Below are 26190 nucleotides of genomic sequence, written 5' to 3' on the forward strand. Positions count from 1 at the left end.
CTAGATTGTTCTATAATAAAGATGAATTACTACCTTTAATATTAAATAAAAAAGGTAAAGAACCGGGTCAGTTGGAGTGGAGGCCTCACCCAGAGGTTCGTCTGCATCCTGGTTCTTCTGGGGAGCAGAGGCCTCCAGCGTATGGTTTTTGGTGACCGCCGGCTGTCCGTCATGCTCCACCTGGCAGGTGAGCAGCACAGCCTCCCTGTGGGCAGATGAGTTCACCAGGAGCCAGCTCGTCCGGTTAAAGGTCCCGTCCTTGTTCTCTATGAGGGTCGAGGCCATGTGTATTCGGGACACATTTCCATTCTCCAACCAGGTCAGCTGTAGGCGCTGGGGGTAGAACTTGCTCACCTGGCAGGTGACATTCACCTGGTTCCCCGCCATGGGGTGTTGGGTAATCGTCAAGGTAGGCGGAACTGAAACAGCATAGGCAGAAGCTCTGACCTTATGGAACCAGCAGGTCACAGGAGAGGGGCTGGATAACAGCTTGCAGCACAGCAAGGGAGTCACCAGAGGACAGAGTCAGGCATGCAGCAGGTGCTCAAACACCGAGGGTCTCTTTGCATATAAATGAAATCATAAGCACACTGCAGGGCACACAGTAGGAGCTCAAGGACTGGGCTCCTATTAGGTTAATAATGTGTGCCATCTACAAGCACAGCCCCTGGCATGCAGTTGGAATATAATAACTGCAGCAAAATATATGAAATCACCAAGCACATACGGGCCTGGCTTATAGTAGGAGCTCAGTCGTTGGAGAAACAATTGATAAAGTAAAGGAAACTACTTAGCACAGTGCTTGGCACATGAGGGGTGTCCACCTGGCCGCTGCCATTAAAACAGCATTTAGTGAGCAGCTCCTCTAGGAGCCTGGGGATGGGGCAGGACTGTCAGGAAGTAGATTCCAGGCAATTTGAGGCCTGGAGCAAAAAGCAGGGCGGAGGAACAGGCTGGGGCCTTGAGGGCAGGTGCGGGCTTAGGCTGGCGTGAGGGGCATCTACCTCGGATGGTCTCAAACAAGTTGGCTGTCCCACGAAGAGGAGGGTCTCCCTGCAGGGTGATGTGGGTCACCTCGCAGATGAGCTGGGAGCGAACATCCCCTGGGGCCAGCAGCACCTTGGTTGTGCTGGAGATGCTGTAGGAAACGTTGTTTCCCTCTGGTTCCACGTTGGTCTGGGAGACTGAGAGCTCATTGCCATTTTTGAACCATTTCAGGGAGATGTTTCTGGGGGAGAACCCGTGGGATTTGCAGGTGAAGCTCACTGTCTGCTCAGGTGTGACCCTCACTGCGGGGCCTGATACCACAGGAGGAGAGGGTTTGGCTACAAAAGGAACATTTATAAATGATGAACATGATTGTAATTATCATCACTAATGATAAAAATGTGACACCGTTAAGAACCACCACATATATTATTTTTTAAATTCTTCAAATAGTTCTGGGAGGGCAGTGTCATTATGCTCATCTGACAGAGGAGACACACAGGTTCCCAGAGGTGACTCTGAGTCAGAGGCAGGGTTGACATCGAATTCCAGGCCTGAGTTCAAAGTCCACCTTCTTACATCTGCCAGGTGATTTCCCACCAGTTTGGGCAAAGGAACAAAAATACTGATTGTTCTTACTCTCCTGTTAACTGTTCCTAGCTTGGCTACGCCTGGAACACTTAGGTAAGTTCGGAGAAATGTTTACAGAAGTAAATGCAGGGGAAACAGGGTCATAGAGGGACCGCATGAAAGCTGAACCAGGCTGGCCATCCAACGAGAGGTGTGGCCATGGCAACTCGCAGCTCCTCGTCTGTGAAAGGAGACAGCAGGCATTATCCTTCCCGGTCTGCAGTGAGGGTTAAATCAGGCAGTGGGAGCATTTTTACTATGAGTAAAACACAAGATGATTCACAAAATTAAACAAACACAGATCTCTCTTTAACCCAGACTGTATTTATATCCAGAGCTGTCCCTTTGGGTGTTTATGAATTTACTTAATAATTTTCATTCTTTCCACGAATATTCCAGTAGGACTAATGTATCGATCCCTGAATTTCAAAGGAAAGGGGCAAAGGGATGTTTTTCTGAGTCTGGGTTCTTCTCTTGGTTCAGTTTTGGGTTGAGAAGAAAGATCACTGAGTGCTGAGAAACCAGTGGTGGTTAATTTCTTAATTATTATTAAATCTGTAGAGACACAGACACCGGCCTATAAAGCACCCAGAAGCACACAAATCAGTAAATCAAACGTGAGGGTGGTTTCTCTCTTTAGAAGGTTCCTGTAGGGTGTTTCCCAATTGTTCATTGTTACTCAACACCTCCTGTAAAACTCGGCAGACAGCAAACATTACAAATATTTGCACTTGTAAATACTTAACTTGCTTCCTAAAACTCATCAAACGTTTGAGGACGTAGCAAGGAGTTACCTTAATATGTCAAATTGTATAAACACCAGCATCCTGGACACCCCTAAAGGGACAAGATACTCTGATCAGTTACCACTTGTCCAGAGTTTCTTCAGAGCCTAAAGATGGCCTGATCGCTCCATCACCCTCAGCACTTTAATCCCCTCACCAGCCCTGTGAGGGAGGCCCAAGAGTGACTCCATATATGGGATAAGGCTCAGGGAGGACGAAGCTGGTCAAGGGCACCCAGCAAGTAAAGGTCAGAGCTCATCTCACTGCATGCAGGACAGATTGATTTTAGTGTCACTGTTCTTTAGCCTTGATCCTCAGTGTCTGTTTCTGGACAAAGTAGATACAAGCACCACCTGGTAAGATGAGCGAGGATATATGGAAAACACAAAGCCTGACATATAGTAGGTGCTTAATCAATAACACCCATAATTTTTAAAAAATGAATAACACCCATGATTGTTATCATAAGATCTGGCCATTCTAGTGCTAAAACTACCCATTTATTTTTTAGGCAGTAAGAAGGCAAAACAAAAGCACAACAGAAACACCAAGAAGAGTCTCAAATCATGCTCCATGCAGCTGTCATGCAAAAAGCCACATGAAACAACTAGTAGAAACACCACATTATAAATCTGTTCCCATTTTTAAAAATAATTCCCTCAAGAAACAAGTTTGGGGAATTGGCTTTCAAAACACACAAGAGATCACAGGCATTTTCCTCCGGATCAGCTCTTTACAGAAGCTGGAAGCATTTTGAAAGGAGGAAGAACAGATTTTGTCAGTGTCACTGTGGTGTGTTGAGGCAGGAGGTCTCCAGGCTGAGCAGGGAGCATTTGCAGGCATTCCAGAGCCTGTTTACACACACACGTGTGTAAAGATGGGAAGGTTTCCCCAGCGATGAAGCTCGGGTCTGAACAGGGTGGTCTGAGTTGGGAGGACGCCCCTCTCAGCCCAGGTGAGCTCTGTTGGAGGTGGGGTGTGTGCTTGCCAATCGACTCCAAATGACTTTCTTGGGCATCCTAAGACCTGTCACCGTCACAGGCTATTCTGAAGCACTCACACCCAGGAGAGCTGTTCTTACAACCCAGGCACCATGGAGGACCCACCTCTGTCCTGGAAAAACCACAGCCTTCCCTCTGACCTCAGAGAACACGTGACTCAGGGCTCCTCTGCCCTGGCTGGGCACCAGCATCCTCTGTAGGAGTGAAAACAATCAGCTGCCCAGGCCAACGTCTGACCAATTAAATCAGAATTTCTAGGGTGGAACCAGGGTCTGGGGATCTTTTTACCATCTCCCAGGTGATTCTAATAAGCAGCCAAGGTCAAAAGGAACCCAGCTCCACCCCAACCCCAGTTGTACTTAGTCCTGTAGAGAAAACGACCCCATCCAAGGTCCTCTGGCTCCAGCACATCAGAGCTCACGTTGGTGGAACACGTACCATATGCCAGGATCTGCTCTAAGCTCTTGACATGCGTCCTTCATTCAGTTCCTGCAGCAGCTCTGTAAGGGCAGTTCTGTCACTGATGGACGAGGACACCAAGCCCCAATGTGGGGAGGGACTGGTCAGAGACCCCAGAGCTGGGACGGGGCAGGGCTGGGATGGAGGCCCAGGCAGGGGGGCTCTGCCCGTGCTCTCAACCACTGTGCACTGAGCTCAGTGATACCCAGTCCACCCCATCCAGACTTCCTAGATCCTCTCCAGTCATCACAGATCCCTGAAAGGCAGCGAGATTACCACCATTTTACAGATTGGGAAACTGAGGACTAGACGGAACTGAGACTTGCCAAAATCACACGGTCTGGAAGGCCAGCACCATCGCTCCCTGAGGGGCTGTCCTGTCACCAGGTCATTGTACCCTCAGGAGATCATGCAAAGGCTGTGTGATTATCCTCTTTCTACACATGAGGAAATGGGACCCAGCACAGGGAACTGGGTCACAGACTTGAAATAACACCTCGATTTGGGGGGCCCCTACTCTGTGCTGGTGATTTAGACAGAGCACCTCAAATCCTTCCAACTCTCCTGAAAGGAGAACATGATGATCACCATTTTACAGATGAGAAAACTGAGGCTGAGAGAAATGAAGGGACTGTCTCCTCACCCGCCCACCGTGTCCCAAAAGTATTTCTTGTCACCTCCAAGCTTTCATGTCCATCAGCAGAGCAAGCGTCCCACCTTCACAAGCCCCCACACTGACCACCACCCTCCCCTTTTCCCTCGGAGATTCTTGACTTCAAGCAACTACAGGGAGGAGTGGCCTCTGGGTGCCCAGGCCTGGGGACCCTGTAGCAACAAGGGAAGACATGGGCTCCTGACCCCTGAGTCTAGAATATGAACTCTTGCTCATGCAGGGGCCCCAGCACCCGCTAGGGTACACCTCCCCCTCCTCATCCTCAGTCTGCAGAGCCAGGAATGGGCGTGCATGGTGCTGCTGGGATTGCACTGGTCCCTCTTTGCTCTGTCCATTCTACGCTTCCCAGAGCTGCTCCCACATGAGGCCTAGTGAAGGAGCAAGATCGCAACAATGGAGAGAAAAACTCCTGATGCTTTTAAGTGTGCTGAGCCCTGCATTTTAGGAACATTCAGCACATCATGAGACACTGTAGCATCTGATCTGTGGTAAAGCTAGACTTGCTTCCCTTCCAGGACTTTTTAGAATGCTTATTGCTAAAGAACAGAACAATACAAGGGTTTAAGAGGACAGGCCTGGAGTTTTCTCCACACTTTGAAAAGCACAGTGGGGTGTGCAGAGAGCAGGGCCGTGAGTCTAGGCACTTGGATTCAATTTCGGCTCCCCTACCTGCTCACAAATCAGGTCCTCTCTCTGAGCCTCAGCGTCCTCATATGTGAAAGAGACAACAGACGGCCCTACCCTCTGAGCACTGGTTATAAGGAGTAAGGGCCATGAGGAGGATTCAGCATCTGACAGGCTGCTGCTCCCCTCCCCCTCCCTCCTTTCTCATCCAGGGAATCCTCTGGGCAGGCGGCCTGGGGAAGAGGATGAGCAGCCTCCTGGGAGGCAGCAGATCTGAAAGGCAGTGGAACCACTTATTAGCTGTGATTGGCTGAGCAAGGAACCGACAATCTGGGGAGTTTAGTAATATCGGCAAAATCAGGATAAAGCCACCTTCCCTGCTAATGCCTGGAGCTCTGGGAAGATTCACTTGCTACCATGACTAGGAGGGAAATTTGGCAATATAATCACACAAATTAAAATACACATACTCTCTGATCTAGCAATGCTATTTCCAGTGGGTATTTCCCCTTTGAGGAGAGTGACATATGGAAAGGTTATCCACTGCAGTGCTGTTTCAATAGCCCGAGGTTAGGAACACCTTAGTATCCTTCAACAGGAGACTGTAAAATGAAAACGATTGTCTCCATACCCTGAATGTTAAGTAGCTATTGAAACAATGGGCAGCTCTAGGTGCTGATATGGAATGAGGGATTTGGGATCATGTGGCTGAAAGTAGGGAGAAGTTGCCAGTCGCCTCAGGACTTAGGGCCTGAATGCGAGGAGCCTTCTGAACCTATGGGAAAGCAATGAAAACATCATGTTCAATGGTTAATTCAAGGAGTTTTCATTCTTCAACTTCCATGTATCAGGCTCTTCCATGTAACCAGTTCCAATGCTGGTACAGGAAAGAGCCTGGCCTGGAATCAGAATGGGTTCTGGAAGGATCCCCTCACTCACTCACCATGCCACTGTGGTCTGGGTTCCAGTCACCTCTTGGCCTCAGGCCGCCATCTGTACATGGAGGGTTGGGCAGACAGTGTCAAAGGTCCCTCCTGTGTCACAGTCCAGGATTCAGGAGTTAGAAAGAGGATCCAGGGTCTTTGTCAGAAAACTCTTAATGAGTGCCTTTGCTGCCTCAATGGGGCAACCCCTAAGTCACCCACATGGGGAACCTCTTCCCTTGGGAGGGACATTCTGAGATGACCCAGCTCTGCTGGGAGCCTTCAGTGACTGTGTGAGTTGGTCCCTGAATCACAGGAGGGATTTCCCAACAGACCCCCAGGAAACACCCAACCTCTGGGCATCTCCTCTACCCCGGGCCATCAGAGTAAACACTGAAACTATGCCTCTAGGAATTTCTTCTCAGTGTGATGTTTCTGAAGAGGAAATAAAGAAACCCTGCCCTGGAGAGACTTCTCTCTGGAAGGGGAAAAAACATAAGTTTCATGGGAGAAGAGCCTTGTCTGCTTTGTTCACTGCTGCTTCCACAACATCTGGAGCAGGGCCTGGCACACAGTAGGTGCTCAATAGGTGCTAAATAAAGAGAAGACTCAGCCACATTGAGGGGAGCACTCTCTGGAGGCAGGAGGTGACACCTGGGCTGTGACGGGACAAGTCACTCAGACTTTCAGTTCCCTCATCCCTGGAACCAAAGGGCTAGACGGGATGGAAAAGGCAAGGGCTGTGGAGCCAGGCAGACTGGGGTTCCAGACTTTTCCCAGCTTTACCAGTTATGGGGCCTTTGGCAAGTAGCACGACCTCTGCAGGCCTCAGTTTCCCTGATCTGTAGAAGGGAGTGAAATCAGATCATGATATAAGCACCCACTGCTGCACTTGATTCTTTTTTTTATTTTCTTTCTTCTCAAAGGGTGGAGGGCATTCTTGTTGACTTGTTGTCACAGACCAGGGGGACAAAGGAGACCCAGGCCATACTCACCACTCACAGCGAGATGAGTGCCTGGTCCAGACTTAACCTCCACATCAGGGCTTGCTCTCCGGAACTTCACACAGTAGTACATACCGGTGTCTGCTGGGGTGATGTCACTGATGCGGATGGAATAGTCCGTGTTGTTTCTTCTTGTAGTATCTGCAACAATTGTTACTCGAGGGAAGGGGTCTCCTCTGAGACTGTAGATTAACTCTCGGCCTGGCCCTGTGCCCCTGAACCACTTGACGGGCCCCACGGGGAGCAGGGAGGTCACGCTGCAGTGCAGAATGGCCGTCTCTCCTGCTGCAACTGAAACTGACCGTTCAGGCTGAATCACCTGCAGCTCGTTCTCACCTGCCACTCCTGGAGGGAAACACAATCCAGTTATTTATTCATCCTTAGGTGATCCTGTAGGTTTTCTCAATTATTTATCAGCAATAGTTCTCATTAACTTAGTGCACCATGAGCCAGCCTTGAACTCAGCCCATTGTGTGTATATTGCATGCAACCTGCACAATGAGCCTATAACGTGAGACCCTAATACAAGAGAGGAATTGAGGCACAGAGAGGTTAAATGATGTGGCAGAGAATGGGTTTGAGTATTTGAGCCCTCTTTGGAAGTGTCATACTTCACCAAATATTTCTGGCTGTTCACTTTGTCGCCTCCTCGAGTGCTGCACTTCTGGCCTTTGCATTAGGTGGGACCACATGACTTCTTTAGACCACTGAGTTGTGAGGAAAAGTGATGGATATATTTCGTAGGTTATTCATTCAACTGCAAGAGCCTTTATGGACCAACTTCCGTCTTCCACAGAGATCCTCATTCTCATGATGAGGTTGGCTCCAACAACCTGGATACTTGAGTGGCAGTGATGTGCAGAGCTCCCAACACAATGAACATGTAGTTTAAGAAGAAAGTAGAATATTGTTTCAAGTCCCTAACATTTTTTTCCAATGACATAGTCATGTTTTATTAGTTACCTAAGGCTGCTGTAATAAATTATCTAAAATTTAGTGGCTTGAAGTGACAGCTTTATTATAATTCTGGATGTCAAAGGACCAGAAATGGTATTACTGGGCTAAAATCAAGGATTTAGTTGGGCTACATTTCTTCTGGAGGCTCTGATCATTGTCTCTCCAAATTTTTGAGACTGTCTGTGCTCCTTTTCTCATGGTTTCCATCTTCTTATGACTCTAATGTTGCTTCCATTGTCACTTGTACTTCTCTAACTTTGGCTTTCCTGCCTCCTTCTTATAAGATTATATTGGGCCCCCACTGATAATCTAGGATATTCTCCCCATAGCAAGAGTCTTAACTTAATCACTTTTACAAAATCTCTTTTTCCAAGTAAAGTAAAATATTCACAGGTGAGTATAGGACATAGATCTCTTTGGGGGGCTACTTTCTTTTTTTTTTTACTTGATTTATAACTTTTTAATACTGAAGTATTGTTGATTTACAATGTTTTGGTAATTTCTGCTGTAGAAAAACTGACTCATTTATACATATATATATCCTTGTATATACATATATACATTCTTTTTTTAATATGTTCTTTTCCATTATGGCTTATCATAGCATACTGAATATAGTTCTCTGTGCTATATAGTAGGACCTTGTTGTTTATCCATTCCATATATAATAGATTACATTACCCCTACCCTCTCCCCCTTGGCAACCACAAGTTTGTTCTCTATGTTCGTGAGTCTGTTTCTGTTTTGTGGATAGGTTCATTTGCCTCATTTTTTGGGGGGAGGGGCATGTGGCGTAGCTTGTGGGATCCTAGTAACCCGACCAGGGATCGAACCCAGGCCCCTTGCAGTGGAAGTGTGGAGTCCTAACCACTGGAGCACCAGAGAATTTCCTGTGTCATCATTTAGATTCCACATATAAATATCATATGGTGTTTCTCTTTCTGACTTACTTCACTTAGTATGATAATCTCTAGTTGTGTTCATGTTGCTGCAAATGACATTATTTCATTCTTTTTTATGGCTGAATAGTATTCCATTGTATATATGTACCACATCTTCTTTATCCATTCATCTGTCGATGGACTTTTAGGTTGCTCCCATGTCTTAGTTATTGTGAATACTGCTGCTATGAACATAGGGGTGCATGTATCTTTTTGGATAAGAGTTTTGTCAGGATATATGCCCATGAGTGGGATCGCTGGATCATATGGTAATTCTATTTTTATTTTTCTGAGGAACTTCCATATTGTTTTCCATACTTACATTCCTGCTAACAATATAGGAGAGTTCTCTTTTCTCCACATCCTCTCCAGCATTTGTTATTTGTAGAGCTTTTAAGGGTGACCATTCTGACTGATGTGAGGTGGTACCTAATTTTAGTTTTGATTTGCATTTCTCTAATAATTAGTAAGCATCTTTTCATGTGCCTATTGGCCATTTGTATTTATTCTTTGGAGAAATGTTGTTGAGTTGTATGAGCTGTTTGTATATTTTGGAAAGCAAGCCCTTGTTAGTCAAATCCTTTGTGAATATTTTCTCCCATTCAGTAGGTTGTCTTTTTGTTTTGTTTATGGTTTCTTTTGCTATGCAAAAGCTTGTAAGTTTGATTAGGTCCCATTGTTTGCTTTTATTTCTATTGCCTTGGGAGACTGACCTAAGAAAACTTTGGTACAATTTATGTCAAAAAATGTTTGGCCTATGATCTCTTCTAGGAGTTTTATGGTGTCATGACTTATGTTTAAGTCTTTAAGGCATTTTGAGTTTATTTTTTTGTATGGTGAAAGGGTATGTTCTAATTTCATTGATTTACATGCAGCTGTCCAACTTTCCCAACACCACTTGCTGAAGAGACTATCTTTTTCCCATTATATATTCTTGCTTTCTTTGTCAAAGATTAATTGACTGTAACTGTGTGGGTTTATTTCTGGGCTCTCTATTCTGTTCCATTGATCCATATGTTTGTTTTTGTGCCAATACCATGTTGTTTTGAGTACTGTAACTTTGTAGTATTGTCTGACGTCTGGGAGGGTTATGCTTCCTGCTTTGTTCTTTTTCTTCAGGATTGCTTTGGCAATTCTGAGTCTTTTGTGGTTCCATATAAATTTTAGGAGTATTTGTTCTAGTTCTGGGAAAAATGTCATGGGTAATTTGATAGAGATTGAAATAAATCTGTAGATTGCTTTGGGTAGTATGGCAATTTTAACAATATTAATTCTTCCAATCCAAGAGCATGGGAAATCTTTCCTTTTCTTTGAATAATCTTCAATTTCCTTTATTAATGTTTTATAGTTCTCAGTGTATAAGTCTTTCACCTCCTTAGTCAGGATTATTCCTAAGTATTTTATGTTTGGGGGTGTGAGTTTTAAAGGCATTGTTTGTTTTACATTCCCTTTCTGATATTACATTGTGAGTGTAAAGAAATGCAACCAATTCCTCTGTGTTAATCTTGTATCCTGCTACCTTCTGGCATTTGTTGATCAGTTCTAGTAGTTTTAGTGTGGAGTCTTTAGGATTTTCTATATATAGTATCATGTCATCTGCATATAATGACAATTTTACCTCTTCCCTTCCAATTTAGATACCTTCTATTTCTTTTTCATGTCTGATTTGTGTAGCTGGGACTTCCAATACTATGTTGAACAGAAGAGGTGAGAGTGGACATCCTTGTCTTTTTCCAGATTTTAGTGGAAGGTCTTTCAGATTTTCACCATTGAGTATTATTTTAGCTGTGGTTTTGTCATAAATAGTTTTGTTCCCTGTATACCCATTTAGCAAGAGTTTTTATCATGAATTGATGTTGAATTTTGTGAAACGTTTTTTCTGCATCTATTGAGATGATCATGTGGTATTGTTTCTGGGGTGTATCATATTGGTTTATTCCTGTATGTCGAAACACCCTTGTGAACTTGGGATGAATCCAACTTGTCCGTGGTGTATGATCTTGTTTATTTGTTGTTGGATTTGGTTTGCTAATGTTTTGTTGAGAATTTTTGCATCTATATTCATCAAAGATATTTGCTTGTAATTTTCTTTTTTGGTGGTGCCTTTGTGTGGTTGTGATATCAGGGTAATGGTGGCTTCATAGAATGTCTTTGGGAGTGTTCCCTCCTCTTCAACTTTTTGTAAGAGTTTGAGAAGGATCAGTATAAGTTCTTCTATGTATGTTTGGTAGAGTTCACCTGTGAAGCCATCTGGTCCTGGACTTTTGTTTGTAGGAAGCTTTTAATTACAGATTCTACTTCACCGGTCATGATCAGTCTGTTCAAATTATCTGTTTCTTCTTGATTCAGTATTGGTGGGCTGTATCTTTCTAGAAACTTGTCCATGTCTTCTATGTTGTCGAATGTGTTGGCATGTAATTGTTCATAGTATTCCTTTATGTTTTTTTGTATTTCTGCAGTATCAGATGTAATGTCGCCTTTTTCATTTCTTGTTTTGTTTATTCAGGATCTCTCTCTTTTCTTCTTGGTGAGCCTGGCCAAAAGTTTCTCAATCTTGTTACCCTTTCAAAGAACCAATTCTTGGTTTTTTTCTACTGTTTTTTTAATCTCTATTTTATTTCCTCTCTGATATTTATTATTTCCTCCCTTCTGCTGACTTTACATTTTGTTTGTTCTTTTTTTCTAATTCTTTTAAGTGGTAGGCTATGTTGTTTATTTGAGAATTTTCTTGTTTTTTTGATGAAGGCTATGAACTGTAATGCTATGAACTTCCCTCTAAGAACTGCATTTGTTGCATCCCATAGATTTTGTATTGTTGTGTTTTCATTGTCATTTGTCTCAAGGTATTTTTTTAATTTCCTCTTTGATTTCATTATCGACCCATTGGTTTTTTAGTAGCATGTTAATTGGTCTCCATGTAATCTTTTTTCTCATTTCTTTTTCTGTGGTTGATTTTTAGTTGAATGCTGTTGTGTTCAGAAAACATGTTTGAGATAATTTCTATACTCTTAAATTCATTGAGATCTGTTTTGTGCCCCAATATGTGATCATTCCTAAAGAATGTTTCATGCGCACTTGAAAAGAATGTGTAGTCTGTTGGGTTTTTTTTAATGTAAAGTTCTGAAAATATCAATGAAGTCTAACTGTTCTATTGTATCATTTAGGACATTCTGTCTAGAAGATCTGTCCATTGATGTGAGTGGAGTGTTAAAGTCTAATTGTTGTATTCCTGTCAATTTCTCCCTTTATTCCTGTTAGTATTTGTTTTATGTATTTGGCTGCTCCTATATTAGGTGCATATATATTGACTAGTGTAAAATCCTCTTCTTATGTTGAGCCTTTTATCATTATATAGTGTCCTTCTTTATCTTTAGGGACTTTGTTTTAAAGTCTATTTTGTCTGATATGAGTATTGTGACTCCCACTTTCTTCTCATTTCTGTTTGCATGAAATATCTTTTTCCATCCCCTTACTTTCAATCTATGTGTGTCTTTTGCCCTAAACTGGGTCTCCTGTAGGCAGCATATTGTAGGCTCTTGTTTTTTTATCCACTCTGCCACTCTGTACCTTTTTGATTGGAGCTTTCATTCCATTGATATTTAATGTAATTATTGATAGCTATGTATTTATTGCCATTTTAAGCCTGTTTTCCCATTGATTTTGTATTTCTTCTTTGTCTCTTTCATTTTCTTTTTGTGGTTAGATGACTTTCTTTTGTATTATACTTATTTCTCTTCTTTGTACTTTTTGTGAGTCTATTGTATGTTTTTGATTTGTGGTTACCCTTTTTTTCAATTATATTAACCCCATCTATATCTACTTGCCTTAGACTGGTAGTCATAGAGGCTCAAAGACATTCTAGGAAATGAAAACAAATGTACATTTTCTTACTCTCCTCTTCCACATTCTATCAGTATGATTCTGATGTCCTCTTTTACATGTTCATGTTCATCCTTTTGCTGTTCATTGTGGTTATCATCACTTTCACAGAACTTTTTTGATTTTTTAAATCTGCATACTAGCTTATTTAAGTGATTTGCTTTCCAACTGTGATTTTCTCTTTCCTATATATTCTTACTTCTTTTCTAGAGAAGACCTTTCAATATTTCCTTTAGAATAGGTTTAGTATTGCTGTTTTCTTTTAGCTTTGCTTGTCTGAGAAATTCTTTATCTCTCCTCCTGTTCTAAATGATAATCTTGCTGAGTAGAGTATTCTAGGTTGCAGATTTTTCCTTTTCAGGGCTTTGAATATATCTTGCCACTTCCTTCTGGCTTTCAAAGTTCCTGTAAGGAAATCTGCTGATAGCCTTATAGGGGTTCCCTTGTAATTAACTCTTTGTTTTTCTCTTGCTGCCTTTAGAATCCCCTCTTTATCAATTTTGCCACTTTTTATTAGAATACGTCTTAGTGTAGGTCTCTTTGGGCTTACCTTGTTTGGGACCCTCTGTGCTTCCTGTACCTGGATATCTGTTTCCTTCTTTAGGTGTGGGAAATCTTCAGCCATAATTTCTTCAAATACATTTTTGATCCCCTTTTCTCTTTCTTTCCTTTTTGGAATCCCTATTATGTGTAGATTGGCAAGCTTTATTTTATCCCATAGGTCTATTATATTGCTTTCATTTTTTTTTTCATTTGGCTTTCTGTCTGCTGTCCTGATTGGGTGATTTGCATTATTCTATCTTCCAGATCACTTATTTCTTCTTCTGCATTATTCATTCTGCTATTCATTGCCTTTAGTTCACTTTTTGTCTCAGCAAATGAGTTTTCTATTTTTTCTTGGTTCCTCTTCATAATTTCTACTTCCTTTTTACAGTGTTCTGCATTTCTGTTGATACCCTTTCTTAATTCCTTCAGTATTTTCATTATCTCCTTTTTGAAATCTGTGTCTATTACACTAAAGAGGTCTGTTTCATTGTTTATTCTTTCAGGGGAATTCTCTTGGTCTTTTGACTGGAATTGGCTCCTCTGCTTCTTCATTTTACTCATATTTTTCTTATTCTGTGAGTTTAGGAGAAAAAATTATCTACTGTGGTCTTTGAAGACTCTTTATATGTGGGAGTGTCCCTGTGTAGCTTGTGTGACTTTAACATTTCTGGTGTGAGGGCTGTTTTTAGTATGGATGCCTGCCAACTCTTTCCTCAGTGTGTGTTGGCCATTATCCCCTTGGTAGGGGGTGTGCAGATGCAGTGGTTGGTGCCTGGTCCTGGGGTTCTTGGCAGCAGTGTTGGCTCACACGTGCCTTGGAGCATGTGATGGGAGTGGAGGCAGCTCTCAACCACTCCTGTAGCCCCAGGGGGCAGCAGTGACATCTTGTAACTGCTCCTCATGACTGCCCCTGAAGCAAGGGGTTAGTGGTGGTGACTGACAATAGCTCCTGGAGCTTGTGTAGGCAGTGTCCTGCCACCTGAAAGCATGCATGGGGAAAAAGGCTGCAATGGCATGTCCTGCTCCTCCCCTCACACATCCCCCAAACAATGGTGCCTGGCCTCTAAGGTGGCCCAGGCTTCCTCTGCATACACCCTCAGGTGGGGTTGCACCAGGCTCCAGGACCTTCAGGCTGTTTCCTTGAAGACCACCCCAATCCTTTCCCGGGGTCTGATCTCTGAATCCCAAGCTATAGCACCCAGCCACCCCCTGCATGGGCAGATGAAGTTCTCAGGCTGGGGAGTGCAGGGTTGTGGCACTGACCATCTGTGCCGGTCTCTCTCCATTCTAGCTGATGCAAACCAGTTGTTGCATTCTCTTCTGAGGCTCTGAAGCTCCCCATCTGTCCTAGCTGATCTCCCCACTTGTGAGGGGACTTGCCAGGGTGCAGAACCTTTCCTCTTTCACAGCTCCCTCCAAGGAGTACAGGTCGCATACAGATTCCTGTCTCATTTTCATTATTTTTTCCTTTGTCCTACCCGGTTACATGGAGAATTTCTTGCCCTTTCAGAAGTCTAAGTTCTTCTGCCAGTGTTCATTAGATATTCTGTGAGAATTATTCCACATGTAGATATGTTTTGTTGTATTTGTGGGAAGAGTTGAGCTTCACATCTTCCTAGTCTGCCATCTTGATTGTTCCTCCTATATTGAGGGGTATTTTCTGTCTACCACACACATCTGTCCTGACAGTTACAGAAACCAGTTGCCATAAGAAAACTCTATGTATGTGTCATTGTCACACAGGATGAATGACAAGGCAACTTACTGGAATCTGAAGAAGGGCTATTCAAGCAGCCCACTGGTCAAATAGTTTGTAAAATTAAACTAGATCAAGGACAGAAGAGGAAATAAAATATTCACAAATACATAGAAATCAAACAACCTTCTCTTAAAAAATCAGTAGGTCAAAGAAGAAATCACAAGAGAAATTAGAATGCCTGGAGAAAATTGAAAACATAAACACATAACACCAAAACGTGTGAGATGCACAGAAAGCAACCCTAAAGGGAAATTTATGGCTGAAAATGCAGACATTTAAGAAAAGATCACAAAACAGTAACTTTACTATACACCATAAGAAACTGTAGAAAGAAGAGTAAAGTAAACCCAAAACCCAAAGCTAGAAAAGAAAGGAAATAGTTGAGATTAGTGAAGAGAAAAATAAAATGTGAATTAAAAAAAAAAAGAGAAAATCAACAAAACCAAGAGTGGTTCTTCAAAAAGATTAATAAAATTGACAAAATTTTAGCTACAGTGACTAAGAAAAAAAAAAAAACAGGGAGAGAGAGAGAGAGAAGGCCCAAATAACTAAAATCAGAAATTAAAGAACATACTAATAATTTTACAGAGATAAAAATGATTAGAAAAGAGTACTATGAACGATTAAACACCAAAAAATTGGATAACCTAGATAAAATGGACCAATTTCTAGAAATACACTACACCAAGGCTGAATTATGAAGAAATATAAAATCAGAGTAGTCCTATAACTAGCAATGAGATTCAATCAATAATCAAAAACCTCCCAACAAAGAAAGGTCCAGGACCACATGGCTTCACTGCTGAATTCTCCCAAACTTTTAAAGAAAACTAACATTATTCCTCTTCAAACACTTCCAAAAAGTTGAAGAGGAAGGAAGACTTCTTAATTTTTTCACAGCCTATTAAAACTCATTCTCGGCATTATCCTGACACCAAAGCCAGACAAAGGCATAAGAAGAAAATACAGACCAATATCTTTTATGACTATTGATGCAACAAATTATCAACAAAATGTTATCAAACCCAATTCACTAGGATATTCAAAGAATTATGCACCATGACCAACTGGGATTTATTGTGAAAATGGTTCAACATATGAAAATCAAACAATTCATTTTACCACTTTAATAGAATAAAGAGGAAAAAAAGATCATCTCAGCTGATGCAGAACAAGCATTTAATAAAAGTCAACATTTTCCATGATAAAAACAGTCAACAAACTAGGAATAGATGGAAAATTGCCCAATAAATGAAGTCATATAGGAAAAACCCACACTAACAACCTAGTTGATGGTGAAATTCTGTAAACTTTTCCCCAAAGATCAGGAATAGAACAAAGATGCCCACTTTTGCCACTTCTAGTCAACACAATACTGGAAGTTCCAACAAAAGCAATTAGGCAGGAAAAGTATATAAAACGCATTCAAATTGGAAAGAAAAAAGTAAAACTCTCTTGTTTGTACATGACATGCAAAAGAATGAAGCTGGATCGTTACCTTACACCATATACAAAAATGGTGTATAATCAAAGACCTAAATGTAAGAGCTAAAACTATAAAATTCTGAGAAAAACTCACAGGTGAAACACAACATGACATTGAATTTGGCAATAATTTCTTGGATATGACACTGAAGGCAACAAAAAAATATTTTAGAAATTTTACTCTTGACTTCATCAAGATTAAAACTTTCCTGCATCAGAAGATACTATCAAGAGAGTGAAAAGACAATTTACAGAATGAGAGAAAACATCTGCAAAGCATACATCTCATAAGGGATATGTATCAAGAATATTTAAAGAAATCCTACTATTCAGCAACAAAATAACAAAAACTCAATTTTAAAATGAACAAAAGAATTGAATAGATGTTTCTCCAAAGAAGATATACAGATGGTCAATAAGCATGTGAAACGATGTTCAACATCACTAATAATTGGGAAAATGCAAATTAAAACCACAGTGAGATACCCTTACATATCCTGTAGGATGGCTGTTACCAAAAACAAAACAAAACAAAAAAATTGAAGATAAGCGTTGGTAAAATGTTTAGAAATTGAAACTCTTGTGCATTGCTGATAGGAGTGCAAAAATGGTGGAGTCTCCATGGAAACACTAGTGTTTATTTTATTTTAATTTTTTATCTCCTGCCTGGGCTCCCTGTTGGCCAAACTCAACCAAGGCCTGAGAACCCTTCTGATGTGGTCTGTTAGATCAGCCCCTATGGGCAGAGCACATAATGGAGAAGGGTGGAGAGTGAATCTGGAAGGGTAAATGGAAGACATATGTCAACTGCTGTATTTGTAAGGCCTAGAACATTGGGTGACATTATTTTTTTTTAATGTAACAGCTTTTTTGAGGTATAAGTCACACATCATACAATTGACCTATTTAAAGTGTATGATTCAATGGGTTTTAGTATGCTCACATACTAAAGAGTTGTGCAACCATTATCATAATTAATTTTAGAACATTTCATCACCCCTAGAAAGAAACCCCATGCCCATTACTAGTCACTCCCATTTCGTCCACTTCCCGGCCCTGGGCAATCACTAATCTACTTTCTGTCTCTACAGGATGAACATTTCATATAAATGGTATCCTAAAATAGATGATCTTTTATGACTGGCTTCTTTGGCTTAGCATGTTTTCAAGGTTCATCCATATTATAGCATGTATGCATACTTCATTCCTTTTTATTGCTTAAAAATATTGCATTGGGGCTTCCCTGGTGGTGCAGTGGTCGAGAATCCGCCCGCCAATGCAGGGGACACGGGTCCAGGCCCTGGTCTGGGAAGATCCCACACGCCACGGAGCAACTAGGCCCATGAGCCACAACCACCGAGCCTGCGCTTCCGGAGCCCGTGCTCCGCAACAAGAGATGCCGCAATAGTGAAGAGGCCTGAGCACCGCGATGAAGAGCGGCCCCCGCCCACCGCAACCAGAGAAAGCCCCCGCACAGAAACGAAGACCCAACACAGCCAAAAACAAATATTAAAAAAAAAAATATTGCATTGTATGAATATACCACATTTTATTTATTCGGTCACCAGTTGATGGGTATTTGAATTGTTTCTGCTTTTTGGCTATTATGAATAATGCTGCTATGAACATTCATTTACAATTTTTTGTATGGCTGTGTTTTCTCCTTTTTTTAAAATTTTATTTATTTATTTTTGGCTGCGTTGGGTCGTCATTGCTGCACGCGAGCTTTCTGTAGTTGCCGCGAGCAGGGGCCACCCTTCATCGCGGTGCGCGGGCCTCTCATTGCAGTGGCTTCTCTTGTTGCAGAGCATGGGCCATAGGTGTGCAGGCTTCAGTAGTTGTGGCGCAAGGGCTCTAGAGCGCAGGCTCAGTAGTCGTGGCACACAGGCCCAGCCACTCTGCAGAACATGGGAATCCTCCCAAACCAAGGCTCGAATCCACGTCCCCTGCACCGGCAGGTGGACCCCCAACCACTGCACCACCAGGGAAGCCCTATATGTTTAATATTTTAAGGAACTTCCAGGCTGTTGTCCAAAACAGTTGCACCATTTTACATTCCCACCAGCAATGTATTAGGATTCCAGTTTCCCCACACCTCTCCAATACTTATTATTTTTTTTAAAAAACTTTTTTTAACTCTTTGTTATTTTTTTAAGTTAAACGGAGAATTTACTATATGATCCAATAAATCCACTCTTAGGTGTATACCCTAAATAATTAAAAGCAGAAATTCAAGCATACAGTTGTCCATCTATGTTCATAGCACTATTATTCTCAATACCAAAAGGTAGTAGAAACAACCCAAAATTTCATCAACTGATGAATGTATAAAGAAAATGTGGTGTGTGTGTGCATGTGTGTAAAATGGAATACAACTCAGCTGTAAGAAAGAATGAAAATTTGCTATTTGCAGCAACATGGATGGACTTGGAAGGCATTGTGCTAAGTGAAGTACATCAGACAAAGACAAATACTGTATGATATCACTTATATGTGGAATCTAAAGAATACAACAAACTAGTTAATATAACAAGAAAGAAACAGACTCACAGACATAGAGAAAAAGCTAGTGGTTACCAGCAGGGAGAGGGAAGGTGGGAGGGGCCCTATAGGGGTAGGCGATTACGAGTTACAAATTATTATGTATAAAATAAGCTACAAGGATATAGTGTACAACACCAGGAATGTAGTCAATATTTTATAATAACTATAAATGGAGTATAACCTTTAAAAATTGTGAATCACTATATTGTACACCTGTAACTTATGTAATATTTTACAGCACTTATATTTCAATAAAAAAGGGTAGTATAAACAACCCAAAATTCCACTAATGGATGAAAGGATAAACAAAATGTGATATATATATATATATATATATATATATATATAATATATATATATAATATATATACACATATACATATAAAATATATATGAAATATGTATGAAATATATACAATACATTTCAGCCCTAAAAAACAATGATATTCTGACACCTTCCACAGCATGTATGAACGTTAAAAATACGCTCAGTGAAATAAGCTAGATTCAAAAGGAAAATAGATGATGCCACTTATATCAAGTCCATAGAACAGGCAAATTCACAGAGAAAAAGTAGAATACGGGTTACCAGTGGCTGCAGGGAAGGAGAAATGGGGAGTTATAGCTTAATGGATACAGAGTTTCTGCTACAGATGTTGAAAAAGTTCTGGAAATGTATACTGGTGATGGCTTCACAACATTGTGAAGGAACATAGGGCCACTTTGTAACCTTCTAAATAGTTAAAATGGTAAATTTCATGTTATGTATATTTTACTGCAGTAAAAGATGTGAACCGAAATAAGATGATTGCCCCATGCAAGAAAACAAAATGTGTGGTTCTAAATGCTGATACATTTGAGAAACCTACAAGTGAATGGGGAGATAGAACAATGGAGGCAAGCAAAGAAACAATAAACTCCAAAATCGTGTTTTGAAAAGAATTGTAGGTGGTTGACTATGTTTGGACAATGAGTTATGAGTTGAAGGGACATGAGTCACTGCTGGGCCAATCATTTAACTACAGTTGCAAGTTTTCCAGGTTGAGTTCACAGCCTCACTGACTACCAAGTTTCTGGAGATACAGAGAAATGTAAATACATTCCATCTTCTCTGAAATGTCCTATTACACAGGCATGGGTCTAACTGCAGAGATATAAACCAGAGGAGCAGGCTGTTGTGGCGCCACAAGCAAATCCTGTGTTCTTTTCTATTTCTTCCCTACTCCTTAGGGAGAAAATTAGTGGCTCACCTTTGCAGAGTGTGAGCTGGTAAACCCACCCACTAAGCACTGTTGCTAACCAATCATGCCACCTAAGGAGGGCACATGCTATTACAGGGAAGGTCCTGTGATGTGCCAAGAATATCAAGTGGTTTGGGTTTTCAAGACTGGAGAAGAAGAGCGAGGTCAGGGAAGCTGAACTGCTAAGACAAAAATGGGAAGAAATATGAAAGAATGTTGGAGGGAGAAATGGAAGGAGAGGAGGAGAAAAGAGGGATCAGAGGGTGGAGAGGAGCCAGGGGATAGCAAAAACTCTACAATCTGTGTATCAATAATTCTCCTATTACCTCTCTGCTCTAGGCCTTTCCCCTGAACTCTGGACTTGTATGTCCAACTATCCACTCGTCATCTTCTTTGGATAGAAATAAACATCCCACAGTTAACACATCTAAAACTGAACTGAATTTCCCTTAAACCCTCTATATCTCACCTGAATCCCCTTTCTTCTTCCAGATGCTCAGGTCTCAAAACCTTGGAGCTTTTCTCTCCCACCACAAATCCTACACATCAAGAAATCCTGTTGCCTCCTCTTCGGCGTGCATCCAGAATCTGAATTCTTTCTCTTATCTCTACTAGCTACTCTCCAGGTGCAACCCACTTTTACTTTTTTTGCATGAATGTCATGACCTCAAATGCTCTAGTTGCCTCTATCTGTGTCCTCTGCAGTCTATTCTCAACGAAATGCTACAGTAAATTAAAACTCCTGTTAGATCATGTCACTTCTCCCTTCAAAACTTTGCAATGGCAACGATTTCACGCAGAGCAAAAGCCCAAATCCTTCAACACAGGAGGATGATTCTACGTTCAGGACCTTTGCACATGCTGTTTCTTGTCAGGAAGGCTCCTCCCCCAGATAACCACATGGCTCACTCCAGAACCTTCTTTCAATCTTTGCTCACATTTCCCCTTCTAAGTGATGCCCCCTACACACACAAGAGTACCAGGTTTAAAATACATCCCTCGCTACAGATTCTCCAAATTCTGTCATGCCGCTACTTTTTTTTTTAACACTTATCACTTTCTAATATACTATATTATTTACTTAATTATGTCTATTGTTTATTTTCAGTTCTTCCACTAAGATAAATACCCATGCAGGCTACTACTTTGACTTTTATTCACCAAGGCACCCCATGTTCCTATAAGAGTTCCTGGCATATTAGTATGCAAAAAATATATGTATGTTGTGGGAATTGGCCAGTGTGACATCTCCCTGAGGCACTTAATTCTAAGTGGGTAATCTCTGTGAAAATTATGTCAGAAACTGAGTTTCCCATGTAGATGAGTTGGGGAAAAACAAAAAGGAACTTGCATGTAGGCAGGAAGCAGAAGAGCCCAGAAAAAGGAAAACCACAAGCCCTCTTCCCCACACTCCACCTTTCTACACACCCATTGGCAGAAACTGCAGAAATTTCATGGGATGGAAGCACGGCCACAGTATCAAGAAGAGCAATTATTAAAATCATGAGCTGTATAATGAGATTGCTTGAGTTCAAATCATACCTCTACCATGTACCACTGAGTGACCTTGAACTTCTCCTTGCTCAGTTTTCTTATCTGTAAGGTAAGGTGACAAGAGGATCTAGCCTGGATATGATTACATGAGTTAACAGCTGTGGGCATTTCCAGCAGTGTCTGGCACACGATGAGTGTTCAAGAAAATAAATAGTTATTACTCATTAGATTTCTTGAGGCATGGAGGCTTCAAGTAGCATTCAATCATATAGCTATAGATAGTTATAGATATGGATATAAATATAATTACAGATACAGATATGGATATGGATATGAATATATAGGTCATATAGGCAAGAGTCTCTGTGTCTTTGATACCCTCTTTTCTTCCTCGCCCTTATCCAGCATGGAAGAGTGGACTCCAAGTTAGCAATGCACAAAATTCTACTCATTTACCAGGAGAGAAGTTTTCTTGTCTTAAGTGTGGGTAAGGGGTAGATTTATAGAGAAGCAGAAAAGGAGGGATGTTGCTGAAAGACAGCAAAGACTAAACATCTGATCATGTCATCTCATGTAGACTGAAAAATGATTTAGGGGAAAAATAAGGAAGTCTTTTTGAAATCCAATGTGTCTGGGAACAATTCCTCACACCCACTTATACACATACATACACACACGCGCACATTAATACATGCATCCACAAATATGTATTAAAGTGTAACCTAGTACGCTAGTGTACTGGTTGTTTTGAGGATCAAACGAAATTATTATAACACACGTTAAAAGCTTAGTGAAAAAAAAAATTTAGCACATAGAAAAACCATCCAACACATCATTGGCAAAAGTTTGGGAGTACACATTGCAAGATTTGAACTCTGCTGTTCTCTGAGTGGTATGATGGTACAAATCTATTGTTTCCTTCTCAGAATTTTCTGATTTTTCTTCCATTAGCCTTCTCTGAGAAGCTGAGCAGCACAACATGGTTAAAAGAATCAACTCTGGAGCTGTACGGCCTGGACAAGAATTCTGTGCTCCACTGCCTTAGACAGGTGATGTCAGGCAAGTTACTGTCTCTGCCTCAGTTTCCCCATCTGCAAATCAGGGATAATAGTCATAACTACCACAATGGAATGTTGTGAGGATTAAACAAGTTAATACACACAAAGCTGTTATCGTTGGTGTTTGAAGCATCATCTGTTTCAATTTCTCTGGTAACCAACTGCTGGCAATGGATCCACAGAGAAAATGCTCAGATCCCTGATTTCATGCTCTTGAATAATGCCCACTCCTTGGACTTCTGTGGCTGCCCGGGTGGCACACCCATGTTTACATTTAAGACCTAAAAGTTCAGGGGTAAGGGGAGGTCCAGGGGTCAGGGAAAGGGGATTCTACCCCAAGGAATACTTACCTGTGAGTCCCAGCAGTAGAGTCAGCAGCAGGCAAGGAGGAGGATGGTGGGACAAGGAGACAGGGATGGGCATCGTGGAAGCCTGAGGAGCCTGCTCTGTCCAAATGTGTGTCCTCGGGAGAACCTGCACTTCCGTGCTCTGTGGAGAGGAAGGAAGCCCCACCTCCCAATGATGTAAGAGGAAGTGCCTATGATGGGGTGAAATGGCTGTGAAATCTTAATCCGCTTCTAGGTTCTAGGCAGTTCCTGCTTCAGATGGTGAAATGGAAATCAGGCAGAGAAAGCAGATGGAAAGTGAGAAGTTACTCATCTTATGTTTTCAGAGGGATTGGACAAGCTTAACAGAAATAAACTTGCTCCCTACTTGGGGTCTCTGTTCTCTCCACTGGGCCCCTCACTTCATTCATGGTGAACCACTATTTGGAAGCCCCAGGCAAATGCACAGATCCCAAGAAGGATCTGTGGTTGTGGGCTGTGTTCCAAAGTCCCAAGCCCAGGAGCCTAGGATGTGGCTGGCTTGTGGCCTCATTCTGGAACCTACCTCAACAGAGACCAACTCAACTGAAAAAAGGAAGAGGGTTCTCCAGGGCTTCTCAAATATGGGGTGGAACTAGATCTGCTCCTGAAATGACTTTCTATTCCAACACTTTATTGATATGACTGGTAAAACTTAGCTCAAAAGCACAGTACAATGAGGACCTCAGAACTTGTATCACCTGCATCTAAAAGGAGCAGTGACCCCATAGGAGACTGAACCAGACCTACCTGCTAATGTTGGAGGGTCTCCTACAGAGGTGGGGTGTGGCTGTGGCTCACAGCAGGGACAAGGACATTGGCAGCAGAAGTTCTGGGAAGTACTCTTTGGCATTAGCCTTCCAGGAATCCGCCATTAGCTCCACCAAAGAGGCTGTAGCCTCCAGTGCTGGGTCACCTCAGGCCAAACAACCATGAGGGAGGGAACTCAGCCCCACCCAACAGCAGTCAAATGGATTAAAGTTTTACTGATCTCTGCCCACCAGAGCAAAACACAGCTCTACTCACCACCAGTCCCTCCCATCAGGAAGCTTACACAAGCCTCTTAGATAGCCTCATCCACCAGAGGGCAGACAGCAGAAGCAAGAAGAACTACAATCTTGCAGCCTGTGGAATGAAAACCACATTCACAGAAAGATAGACAAAACGAGAAGGTAGAGGACTATGTATCAGATGAAGGAACAAGATAAAACCCCAGAAAAACAACTAAATGAAGTGCAGATAGGCAACCTTCCAGAAAAGGAATTCAGAATAATGATAGTGAAGATGATCCAGGACCTTGGAAAAAGAATGAGGCAAAGATCGAGAAGATGCAAGAAATGTTTAACAAAGACCTAGAAGAATTAAAGAAAAAAGACCTAGAAGAATTAAAGAACAAAGAAACAGAGATGAACAATAAAATAATTGAAATGAAAAATACACTAGAAGGAATCAATAGCGGAATAACTGGGTCAGAAGAACGGATAAGTGACTGGAAAACAGAATGGTGGAATTCACTGCCATGGAACAGAATAAAGAAAAAAGAATAAAAAGAAATGAAGACAGCCTAGGAGACCTATGGAACAACATTAAACGCACCAATATTCACACTATAGGGATTGCAGAAGGAGAAAAGAGAGAAAGGACCTGAGAAAATATTTGAAGAGATTATAGTCTAAAACTTCCCTAACATGGAAAAGGAAATAGCCACCCAAGTTCAGGAAGTGCAGAGAGTCCCAGGCAGGATAATACCAAGGAGAAACACTCCAAGACACATAGTAATCACATTGACAAAAATTAAAGACAAAGAAAAATTATTAAAAGCAACAAGGGAAAAACAACAAGTAACATACAAGGGAACTCCCATAAGGTTAACAGCTGATTTCTCAGCAGAAACTCTACAAGCCAGAAGGGAGTGGCACGATATATTTAAAGTGATTAAAGGGAAGAACTGACAACCAAGATTACTGTAGCCGGCAAAGATCTCATTCAGATTCGACAGAGAAATCTAAAGCTTTACAGACAAGCGAAAGCTAAGAGAATTCATCACAACAAAACCAGCTCTACAACAAATACTAAAGGAACTTCTCTAAGTGAGAAATATAAGAGGAGAAAAGGACCTACAAAAACAAACCCAAAACAATTAAGAAAGTGGTCATAGGAACATACATATTGATGATTATCTTAAATGGGAATGGATTAAATGCTCCAACCAAAAGACACAGGCGCGCTGAATGGATACAAAAACAAGCTCCATATATATGCTGTCTACAACAGACCCACTTCAGACCTTAGGACCCATATAAACTGAAAGTGAGGGGATGGAAAAAGATATTCCATGCAAATGGAAATCAAGGGGAAGCTGAGGCAAAGTGAGAGTAGCACTGACATATATACACTATCGAAGGTAAAATAGTTAGCTAGTGGGAATCAGCAGCATAGCACAGGGAGATCAGCTCGGTGCTTTGCAATGACCTAGAGAGGTGGGATAGGGAGGGTGGGAGGGAGGCTCAAGAGGGAACGGATATGGGGAAATATGTATGCATATGGCTGATTCACTTTGTTGTACAAGAGAAACTAACACAGTATTGTGAAGCAATTATACTCCAATAAAGATCTATTTTTAAAAAAAGAAAAAGAAAATGAAAAGAAAGCTGGATAGCAATACTCATATCAGATAAAATAGACTTTAAAATAAATAATGTTACAAGAGACAAAGAAGAACACTACATAATGATCAAGGGATCTATCCGAGAAGAAGATATAACAAGTATAAATATATATGCACACAACATAGGAGCACCCCACTACATAAGGCAACTGCTAACAGCTCTAAAA

General features: G+C 41.5%; 1 protein-coding gene across 1 annotated transcript; it reads right to left on the reverse strand.

The window, feature by feature from the left end:
- Positions 1 to 25226, reverse strand: LOC309646121 (tyrosine-protein phosphatase non-receptor type substrate 1-like; the record flags this gene model as incomplete). Its single annotated transcript, XM_082432098.1, has 4 exons — positions 23341 to 25226; positions 7078 to 7431; positions 1005 to 1325; positions 1 to 419 (listed from the first exon to the last, which is right to left on the reverse strand). The coding sequence occupies exons 1-4, from the start codon at positions 23411 to 23413 to the stop codon at positions 1 to 3; spliced, it is 1167 nt and encodes a 388-aa protein (XP_082288224.1). The 5' UTR covers positions 23414 to 25226.
- Between the last annotated feature and the right edge of the window lie 964 nt (positions 25227 to 26190).

The sequence above is a fragment of the Balaenoptera physalus genome (genome assembly GCF_965194825.1).
Source record: "Balaenoptera physalus genome assembly, chromosome: 16".
NCBI classification, from domain to species: domain Eukaryota; kingdom Metazoa; phylum Chordata; class Mammalia; order Artiodactyla; family Balaenopteridae; genus Balaenoptera; species Balaenoptera physalus.